The 11,422-nt window shown below is 33.1% G+C and overlaps 2 protein-coding genes across 2 annotated transcripts; both read right to left on the bottom strand.

The window, feature by feature from the left end:
• Positions 1 to 8,838: 8,838 nt before the first annotated feature.
• LOC115230370 (tigger transposable element-derived protein 6-like) lies at positions 8,839 to 9,417 on the bottom strand. Its single transcript, XM_029800572.1, has one exon. It carries the CDS (start codon positions 9,415 to 9,417, stop codon positions 8,839 to 8,841), a length of 579 nt encoding a protein of 192 aa, XP_029656432.1.
• A 71-nt stretch (positions 9,418 to 9,488) lies between these two features.
• Positions 9,489 to 10,031, bottom strand: LOC115230368 (tigger transposable element-derived protein 6-like). Its single transcript, XM_029800571.1, has one exon. The coding sequence runs from the start codon at positions 10,029 to 10,031 to the stop codon at positions 9,489 to 9,491; it is 543 nt and encodes a 180-aa protein (XP_029656431.1).
• Between the last annotated feature and the right edge of the window lie 1,391 nt (positions 10,032 to 11,422).

Raw genomic sequence — 11,422 nt, 5'->3', positions numbered from 1 at the left:
GACCTTCCTAAAGAAATCAGGGACAGAATTCATAACTCTCTTTAGGAAGATCTGATGAGATTTTTGAATACAGAAATGAATTAAGAACGTCAAGATTAATATTTATATATATTTTTTAATTGTTAATTATGTATTTGTGATTTGTTTAGAATTAATATGTTTTATTACATGTTCTCCTACCCCCTGGGACATTGTCGTCGCAGGACGATGCACTTTGCATAGGATTGAACCTTTCCGGAGGATCTCCGTCGAAGTGCGTCGGGATCACACGCTAATTAGTTTGGTCTTAACTGTGGTCTTGGTGTTTAATAAATAAATAAAAAATAAATAAATTACATGTTCTCACTAGAAACATGTTACATCAGTCAAATTAAATTTAAATATTACACAATTAAGTTGTAATAAAATATAACTATATTAGCTAAAATTTTCTGGAGAACTCAAAAAACAAGTTCTTTTTTATGTTAGATATTTTTACGTGGAGATAAGGGACTAATTTCTAGATCTCGAAGTATGAAGGTCTGATCTCATATCTGATAACATTTTTGAATTCAGCGTCCAAAAATAATATAAGTTACCTTTTATTATCCTCTCTGATGACCGATTCGGGCCGGGCCTTATTATGTTGATAAATTGGGTTTGTTCTTGGATTTTTTCTGGCTTTATCCCTTCTGCCAATCTAACAGCTCTCCGCAAGGGTGGATTACGCCCGATCGCAGCTGACAATGAATTCAGATAACTGGCTGCAAAGATAATGTCACATCGCGTTATTCCGCAAATGAGCCAAGAGTTCCTACCTTTCTAATTTGGTTTTGGTGTCAAATGGGCTTGTGAAGCTCTGGCACACGTTTTTCGGCTGCTGTCAATCTCGAAGCCTAAGAATGTCCTACTCCTCTTAAAGCTTGATGTCAAAAACTCATTTAATAGTGTCAGGAGGGACTAAATGCTCAAGATTGTCGAAAAACGTTGACCCGAACTATTTCCAATCGTTTCTCTTGCATATTCTAGGCTGAGCAGCCTGCTTTTTCGGGTAAAGTCATCAGGTCAGAATGTGGGATCCAACAGGGTGACCCCCTCTTATTTGCTGTTTGTGTCGACCATGTAGCATTTTTTCGCCAATTAATTTTTTGTATTTGGACGACATCACTTTTGGAGAGTCGTTAAAAGCCATAATGAAGGATTCTTCAAGGATAATATTTGAATTTGCTAAAATTGGACTTTTACTAAATTGCGCGAAATGTGAAGTAGTTGGACTCTCGGAGCCTCTAACGCCCCAGATTGTTGCTTTTTTGGCCCTTTCGAGGGAGATTTATGATCTATGTATAACCGCTCTTGATGATTTTGTGATTCTGGGTTCCCCAATTTGTAACAAGGAAGTCGCAAAGGCCATCGCCTCGCAACGTGGAAAGATTTTGGGTTTCATTTAAAGGTGTTTTTGCTTAAATTATTTTATACATCCCACGTCTGACTGATCTGCTCCGTACATACAGTGTTTCCGTTCGAATGAGCAACTTTTGGCTTTGGATGACGTTGTTTCTGTGTCGTTACAGCTCCTTCTAAATACTTTGTTCACTGAAGTTGGTCGCTCTCGTGTTGCGCTCTCACTCCGCTTTGGGGGAATTGGAATTCGTTTTTGTGCAGATCTTGTTTTTCTTTGCTATCTTCCCTCAAAGTATGCTTCTGGAAATTTTTTTTCTCTGTTTTCAATAACACACTCGAACTCTACGAGCTATTGGAAATCCAGCTGCTGTTCACAAATGGAAATCGCTGGACTTGACCTCCTCGAGATTCCTTTCATACAGAAGATTTGGGATGTCATCAGGTGTTCTCATTTAGTGGAACGTTTTCGCTAGCAAGCCGACTAGATGAAGTTGGCTGCGCCTGACAGCTTCATTCTGAAAATTGGTTAAATGCGCTCCCACTGGCGTCTAATCGTCTGCTCTTGGAAAACGAAGCCGTCCGTATCGGCGTGTGTTTGCACTGGGATTGGACATATGCCAACCACACCGTTGTCGGTGTGGTTTGATGATCTCAAAAAACGGGTTACACGCGTTGTCATATAAGAGAAGTGCTGGCCGTTTTCCGCGCCATGCACTTCTCAATGATGGCATGAAGAGGGCTTTGGATTCCGCCAGATTCCAATCTATCCTGGAACCAATTGGACTTCAAAATGACGGGAAACATCCTGACGGGATGACTACGTTCCCTTTCAGGAGAGGTAGGTCACTCGTTTGGCACGTGAACTGTATGGATTCTTTTTTCAAGACACTGTTGCCCGTCTCGGTGTCTATTACACGCGGGAACTGCCTTTCGATCCGCAGGCTTATTTTGATTAACATATAAATATTTTGATTTTAGATTTGTGAAACGTGATGAAAATTTTGGTCCACAGCCTTGCCAAATAAGTGTCGATAAATTTTCCATTTTGTAAAATTGAATATTTGAGTCCATTCGGGAATAATTTGAGGAGATATAAATTTGACCGCCCTCACCTGGCAGAGACTCACTAATTTAAAAATATAAAAAAGACAGAGAGACACACTAACGATTTTGTTGGCTGTCTCGTATTTATTTGAGAGCTAGATATAACATTTAAAATGAATATCCTTAACTAGGCTCATAACGACATGTGGAACAACACAACAAATCGGACTACACATAAATTTAATCTCACTAAATTATTTCTTTAAACAAATGGCCAGTCTTTTGGTACACCACACCCAAGTTATAAGCCTCGTTTATACAAAATACGAGAATTTCACAAAGATTTCTTAAAGATCTATTAAAGAAAATTAAACCAGTACTACCCACAGACTGGATTTTATTCGTTCCTGAAGACGTTCGACTGACGATAGTTAGGATGCGGAAGTCGGGAGCCAGAGGACCAGATTCCATATTTTCTGGGCCCCCTGGTGCTGGAGACGTTAGCCTTGATCTTCAACGCGTCGATAAACACGAATTGTATCCCTGAAATTTGAAGACATCTCACATAATACCGATTCGGAAGGCGGGAAAGCCAGCAGAAGAGCCATTTTCTTACAGACCGATTTCTATCCTTTGCTCGATTTCAAGAGCTTTGGAAGAGATGCTTGATGATTGTATTGAGATGAAATCCCAATGTCTGCGTTTTAAGATGGGTTTAGAGAAAACAATTCAACTTCAATTTACTTGACGACGCTTTCTGAGCTCATGAATGAAGACTCAATTTAAAAACTAGATTTAATTTATTAAACGAAACACTTTTATGTATAACACAACTATTCATTCTTTAATAAAAGAAACACAATTTAAAATACTGGGAGGAGTTTCTTGAACAAAAACAGTCATTCATGAGTCACCTATGCTGAGGCTGGAGTCCTGGAATCAGAAAATTGGCCTTTTCAGGTTATTTTGGGCGGAACTCGAATTCACAATTTTGACACGTGAGTTGAGGGTTGTTATTTTATTTAGTTATTTCAAGGAGATAGTCAACATTCTTAGTTCGTCTGGATGATTGATTATTTATTTAATTGATTATTTAAAAACAATTATTTTAAACAAATTTTGAATTATAAATTCCTCTGAGGTCACTTAGAATATTTTCGAGTCGATTAAAAAACTCACATGGCCCCTCATTTGATGAATAGCAGGCAGCCTTGTAAGTGTTTGATATTTGACTGCTAATGAATGTGATCATATCCTCAATCATGTTGAAGACATTTTTGAAGTCGAGGCTTTCATTATGAAGGGCCAAAACCGATTTCATATTGCACATCATTGAATTAAAATTTGCAAATTGTGCGATAATTTTTTTATGTCCTTGTTTTATTGATTTTTTCTTTTGTTTTGTGAGTTTTTTGATTTCCGTGTCCATATTTTTTAGGATTTGTGAGATCAAGACGTCATTTTTAGCGAAGGACCTTTTTCTTCTCACAACGAACTCTTGACTGAGATTAGAAGACAGTAGCGGAATCTCCTGCATTTTTTCAATATTTTTTTGAAGTGCCGTGTACTGTTTTTTAAACTCAATTCGTATTTTATCAACAATCCTTGCTTCATTTTCTCCAAATAGAGCGAGATCTTCGGTTATTTGGACAGTCTCGAGCAGATTTTGAAAATCGGTGGTTATCTTTTTGAAGCATTCTGTGTTTTTGATGTTAATTTTGAACAATTGTGAAGTTTCCGAACCCCATTTCTTCATGGTCAGCATACTTGAAGTTTTTGTTAACATTTTTCTAGTTTCAGTAAGTTTTTTCTCGATGGAAGATAAATATTTTTTATTTTTTTGTGCGCTTAATGAAGCTTCTGGAATGATTTTGATAATATTTTCAAGCGATCGAATTATTTTGTCGACAATTTTTGAAAATTCAAATAAAAAATCATTTACTTCTGGTCGTTCTTCGAAATATTTAGCAAGTCCAGTATTTATTATCAAAATTATTTTTATGAAATCATCCATTGCACTCCGAATGTTTAGTTTGGTCTCTTTTGGAATCAAAGTTTGACTAGGGGCCGTTTCCTCGACCAATGATTAATATTTTTATGACATATGTATTAGTTAGAATCATTCAAAGATTTAGTCGTCGCTAATAATTTAAGAGAAACTTTGAATGCTTCAGGACTTTGTGAAATAGGAAATATATCGTCTGAAATAGATCGCTTCTGCTTTCTTCAACGAGGATGAATGTTTGAATCCTCATGACTCTTATTTTCTGAGGGATTTAAATGATTAAAAAAGAATTCCAAAGAAATATTAAACTATTGTTTATATTTTAAATATTCACACCGAGTGAAAAAATCATAAAATGCCATGACAAATGTTGATTTTTCTTCATTTTGAATTCGTAGCCAAACCGAAAAAAGCTTTTCAACAAATTGGATTTTGTGATTAGCGTAAGTATCAAATAAAATAGTAATAACATCTGAATTTAACGTTAACTGAATTTATTAGACAAAAACAATTTTCTCGACCATATAAATACCAAGTAAATCCGGAAACCACTCAAATCATATCATGAATTTGAAGTTAATACAGTATGGGGTTCCCATGTAGCTTATCAAATAGCAAATGGATAATTCTGCGAATATTCTTGTTTAAATGATTATTTGTTTTGATAACTTTTTGGAAAGTTCTAATAAAATATTTAAACATCTAAAGATTAAAATATAATACTACCTCAACTGCATTACAAAGTAAACAACTAAGGATAACTTTAATAAAATGTATATTTGATGAATTACAATAGTAACCAAATAAACATTTGATTTCATCTAATGAGTCAGTGGTAGCAAGCATTTGATATTTACCAGTCAATTTACAATTGGATTCTACAAACAAATCGGCCAAATACTAAAATAATTAATTATTATAAAAAAAAACATTATAAAAATTTTTTGAACAATCGATGATTATTTCTCGTTTCTCAAAACAAAATTTAATAATTTTCTCAAAGAACTCTCACATTCGATATCATCAAAAATTAAATCACTAAAAATTTCAAAAACAAACTCATGAATCGAGCGAATATCCGAGGAGAGACAATAAATTAGAGATATTGTAACTACAGATAGAATAAAAAAATAAATTCAAATTTAAACTGTTTGGCGAATTCAAATGAGATTTGAAATTTAGTTTATTTTATGAATTGCGACAAATTTAAAAAAATTTGGATCGAATGACTTTTTTGTTCTGAAAAATTATTAATCATTGTAAAACTAAAAAAATTAATTATTCGAGATAATCACAATCAAATGCAACACATTAAAATAACTTTAGTTTCAAACCCATATAAACTGAACAATTTATTTGACTTAATATCTGAAATCATAGATATCAAAGACACAAAATTTCGCACAAATATCTCGCATTCGTCTACGATTGTGATTTTGTTCCAAAGTTCACAAAAATTCACTAATTATAAATCAAAAATATTACTATTTATATATATATTATCGATATGAGAGCAAAATCCGCAAAATGTGAATGCAGAAAGTTTAGGAACAAAAAGCGAAGTGTTTTTTCAAATTCTCGATAAAATTGTAAAAATTGATTGTTCAGAACAATCTAAAAGATTCCGATAATTTTTTTTAAATTGGGTTTTTTGAATTCCGAAATCGAGAGGTAATTGGCGTTAATCCCAACTTTGAGATTACTGTAAACGGTATGGAAAGATGTTTTTAATCACGAAAACTGATTATAGTGTGAATTTTAAACCCGACAAATAAAAGAGAGGCAGATCAAAACAAAAGTCAATGTCCTTACACACATATTTTCATTAAAGAATAGTAATTCCAGCTTAAACATAGTAAAATAGATTCAATACACTCAACCCTCTCAAATTGGCCATTTGTGATTCCTTCAATTTTGTTGGCCAATTAGAGAATAAAATCGATAATTTTTCAAAGAAACTACTTTAATGTGTCTTCAGTTAGCATATTTTGTTAAATTAAAGAAAATTAAAAAAATATTAAGATCATTTATATTTTCATCATTTTCATCTTCAATGTTTCCGCAATTTTCCATCTCTTCTATTGTGTCATTTTCTGCATATTCATATGCAAGAAATTCTTCAATATCCAACGGATAAAAATATCTGTCCTTTCTATTGGTATGCTATCTTCTGATTTATTTTTCACGTTATCATTATTTAGAATTCCGAAACAATTTGAAATGGTATGTTGGGATACATCTTCCTATGCCATTTTAACAAATATCACAACATCCTTTAATGTGAGGTTTTTATATGAACTATAAACGGATATTTCTTGATGTTCAAATATGCAGGTTTGTGCTTATTGAAAAGCGTTTTACAATTTTTTATGATTCCCAGGTCCATTGGCTGGACCAAGACTGTACTATTTTGCAATATAAACATGATTTCAATATTAGACAAATTTTTTGGTATGCAATGGGAAGGACAATTATCCCGAATAAGTAAAATTTGTTTTTTCTGTATTTTAGATTTAAATCAAAGTTTATTAGCCAATCTATGAAGATTTTCCCATCATAATATACAATAAATGATCGTAATTGTGGTTATTGAAACATCTGGGTTTTTTGGGTTTTGATATCATCACAGGTTTTAATTTGTGAGTTCCACTCATATTCGTGGAAAGCATTATGCAATACGATCCTGAAATTTTTGTAACTTTTAAATCGGTTAAAACAAATGAATTTTGAAAAATAATTTTATAAAACAATCAAGTTTCATCTAAGTTGTAAATTTGATCATCATTGTATTTCTGTGAAACTTTACGAAATTTAGAAAGAATGACTCGATTTCAACGTCTGTTTTCATTTCGCGATGCAATTTTCGCATTCGAAATCCATGCCGTCTTTAAAATTTTTCCAATAAACCATTTGAGTTTTTAAAATTTACTAATTTAAGTTGTTGCGCTAAAAACATAGCCTTAATAAAAATTAAAGCATCATTAAGAAAATTGCCTAAATATTAGACCCTAAATACCTCGATGCTGAATCAAATCCATGCAATCAACCAATTTTGCATCAAGTTCAGGAAACTTAAGATTTGATACTTTTTGAGGCTAGATTTTGTTTTTGCTACCTTTGAGAAGAGAATCTTTTTCGATTATTATTATTATTTATTAAAGACCAAACACGGGCAAAGCCAGTTAATTATAGTTATTCCCGTGATCGCCGATCCAAACGAGGGAGATCCTTCTGAAAGGTTCGATCCTGCCCGCATGATCGGCCTGAGACGACGATGAAAAAATGTTGTCGATAGAATGTTGTTGATTGTTTTTCGAAAAATTTTTTATTAAACAAAATAAATTTTTCGGCCAAATGCTGACAAGAAAAATGGGTTAGGGTTATTTGACAATTGGCTATTTTGCAGAGTTTTTTAATTTTTCAGAAGTAAATTGTTAAAAATGGCCAATTTGAGAGGGTTGAGTGTATTTATTAATTTGATTTTTAATAAATAATACAATACCAGAAGATTTTTAAGACTAAAAAAATTTCGTTTTTTTCAAAAAATGTAGAAATTTCGTAAATTCTTGAGGTACTATTAAATCCAAGACGTGGCGTTATGTGGTTTACCAACTCGCTTGAATCTCGCAATTCGAACGTATTTCGAAACGTCAATGGGGCACCTAATGCCCACCGGAAAAGAACCATTAAAACTCGTCCCCGTGGTGAAATTTTCGTTCCAGGAAGGCACTCTACTATCAAATCTAATGATATGTGTGCTATATTCTAAACAATCTGATGGAAAAAAATATTGGTAATTGCCTCAAATGATTTTGAATCCATGAAACTGCATTGTGAAAGGATAGTCAAAGAACAAAAGAATCAAAGACTATTCACCGTTTTTGGTTATCTACATTACATTACATCGAGAACGAATAGATTTGGATTTCTGCATTTTTTCTATCTAGTTGTTTATTGAGGACTTGAGGAAGAATACTGGATTAAAAGTTTTTTTTAATCGCTGGTGATTCAAACCGTAGACTTGATTCTTGTTATAACTCTTTAAATACAAATACAGTAGACTATTCATTTAACGAAAATGAAAATTGAGAATTTAATGAAAAAAATTGTTTAATTAAAAATGTGTCATGTAATCGGTAATTTTAGGTTCCTTCTTTTTAATTTTTGCCAATATATTTCTCAAATTTGTAATTAGGTGAATATGTTCACCAGATTCTTGCAAAAAATATTTTTCAATATTTTCCAAATATTTAAGTGCATCTGCATAACCAATGGGATTGTCATTTGTGCTATCTATTTCTTCATGCTCATTTTCTTCCTCACATTGTATTGTATCAAGATACGCGTTTTCTTCGCAGACGACAGGTGCACAGACAGGAAACTCAATCATAATTTCACTTTTATTATCTTTAATTGTAAGGTGATTTAAATTTAATACCTTTTTCGTCAGTGGATTCTTCAAGTATTTTTTCATCTATCTTCGCCCAATTATTTAATGCCTTGTTAAAGCAATTTTTGATAGTGTCCACTGTGACTTCGTTCCAAGCCTCAATAATTAAAGGTAGAGCATTCACTAATTTGAATTTGGTAAGTTCATCTGTATATGACAATGTTCCTATATTTGTTCCCATACTCAAATTTCTAGTCATTCCTTTTTTATACAACGATTTAAATGAATGCACAATCCCTTGATCAATTGGTTGAATCTTAGATGTTGTCTTTGGAGGAAGAAAATACAATTCGATATTACTGAATTCGCCATCAAAATAGTGAACTGGCGCATTATCTAAAAGAAGTAAAATCTTTCTATTTTCCATACTCATTTTGGAATTTAACCGTTCAACCCAGTTTTTAAAAATTAAACTGGTCATCCAAGATTTATTGCTATTTGCATATTGAATCCCAAGATTATTCATATTAATATTTTTAAAACCATGAGGATTTTTGAATTTTCCGATTACCAACGGATGCTCTTTATCTCCTTCCATATTTGTGCATAATAACAGTGTTATTCGTTCTTTAGAAAATTTTCCTGAAGCCCTTGATTCAGAGTCAAGAACTAATGTTTTTTTGGAGTACATTTGAAAAAAAGGGCAGTTTCATCGCAGTTGTAAAAATTTTTCGATCCATATTTTTTTAACATGGCTGCAAAGCGTTCATATGAATCTATAAGCAAAACGGGATCAACTAATTGTTCTTCTCCAGAAATCGTGAGTGTTTTTATTTTATACTCTTCCTTAAAGCGTGAAATCCATGGATGAGATGCTTTGAAATTTTCAATATAAAATCGTTGAGCAATTTTGAGTGCCATTTCGCGTACCATTTCATTAGTTATGGTGTGATTACAGAAACGTTTGTTCTGAATCCATGCATATAGTGGTTCATATATCTTATCAGTACAACTTTTAAATGTAATATTCTTTTTTTGTTTGTGACGCCTTGATCCATACAATTGCATTTTCGTCAACGTTGAATTGATCACTCCAATAGGCATATTAAACCGCTGAGCCAATTTTTCTTGAGTAACAGCAGGATTATTCTTCTTGAAATCAATAACTTCCAGTTTTTGTTGAATTTGATAAGTTTTTCTTTTTTTCTTCATATTGTTCACCCTTGCACACATGGTTTACTACAAAGAAATAGCGAGGAAAAATTATTTTAAAATTTTATCAAAAATTTTAATTTTCGTTATTTAAATATTCGTTAAATATATTTAAATATTCACTAATACAAAGAAAAAAAAATTTTATTTTTGAATTTATCTAAGGAAAAACGTAAAAAAATATTTTGACTTTCGTAAAATGAATATTTTCGTTAAATTTTTTTTCGTTAAATGGATAGTCTACTGTATGTTGTCCCAGTTCCTTTGAGCCGACGGAATGTCCGGGACTTTAAGCCCCCGAGAAACCCACACGCTGACACCAGCCGCATATTCTAACAACTCGCACTGTTCAGAAGAGGGAAAAAGAACAGAGTTGACGAAATTAGTGGAAGCGGACAACGATGATAGATAACACGGGAGGGATAAATCACGGCAAGAGCGAATACCGATGCCCCCATAACGGATGGGCAAATTAGCACGCAGAATATCATTAGATTTGAATTTTATCACCAGTAAATATCATTAAAACTGCACAAGGGCTTTGGAAACCAGATTATCAAGGCGAAATAAGTATTCTTGTTCGGGGAAGCAGGGCGTAGAGCGCATTAAATTACATTTTTACAGGAATGCCACACTTATTAAAGCAGGGGAAGATTGTGTTTTATTTCACATCCATCCAAGCTGTGCCAATTCATGAATAGCATCTAAAAAAGAATTTCTGGCAAGTGGTGTCGCAAAAGAGGAACAAGGAAATATTATAATGAATAATTAGGTTAGTTAATTAATGACATTGAATATTTAAATTAAGCACAATCCCTTCCGCATAGAAGATTGCTTGATGCGGGATATCGGCAGAGGTTGCAATCTATTGTGAGTAAAATAACACACCATAGGCTTCCTCAGTGATTAGTGTTGCGTCTGGAGTTGTACGTGGATTCATTTCTACATTTTTATCAGTTAATTCGATAGCTAGATATTTCGTCACTGTCGTAATCCTTATATTTGAATATATAAGTATACATTATGGGTTGGGACCCATTTGTGAATATGCACATTTTCTGGCCGTCAATAATACTACAAAGTCAGTAAGTTAAAATACCCCATGCCGAGGGGACGACTGATTTTTGGCCTCTGGAAAATGGCATTTAATGGCATGTAACTTTAATGTTAGAATAAGATTTGTACAGAGTTGATAATGCGACTAGACGTGCAAAGGCATCTACGTTCACGTAACGAAGGTCACTACAGGAATACAGTGATCTAATGATTCAAAATATTTGAATGTACATATAGCGTAGGTGAATCAACCCGTCAAATGAGTTGTTTAGTATTCTCTTTAACGAGTCTCCATTACAGTAACTAGTATTAATAAAATGTTGATTACAAATCCT

This window comes from Octopus sinensis, unplaced genomic scaffold (assembly GCF_006345805.1).
Source record: "Octopus sinensis unplaced genomic scaffold, ASM634580v1 Contig15441, whole genome shotgun sequence".
Lineage (NCBI taxonomy): Eukaryota > Metazoa > Mollusca > Cephalopoda > Octopoda > Octopodidae > Octopus > Octopus sinensis.
This window is presented reverse-complemented; position numbering and strand designations above follow the sequence as displayed.

Coding starts and splice junctions, on each gene's coding strand:
- LOC115230368 (XM_029800571.1), bottom strand. CDS start 10,031: ATGAAGAAAAAAAGAAAAACTTATCAAATTCAACAAAAACTGGAAGTT.
- LOC115230370 (XM_029800572.1), bottom strand. CDS start 9,417: ATGGAAGGAGATAAAGAGCATCCGTTGGTAATCGGAAAATTCAAAAAT.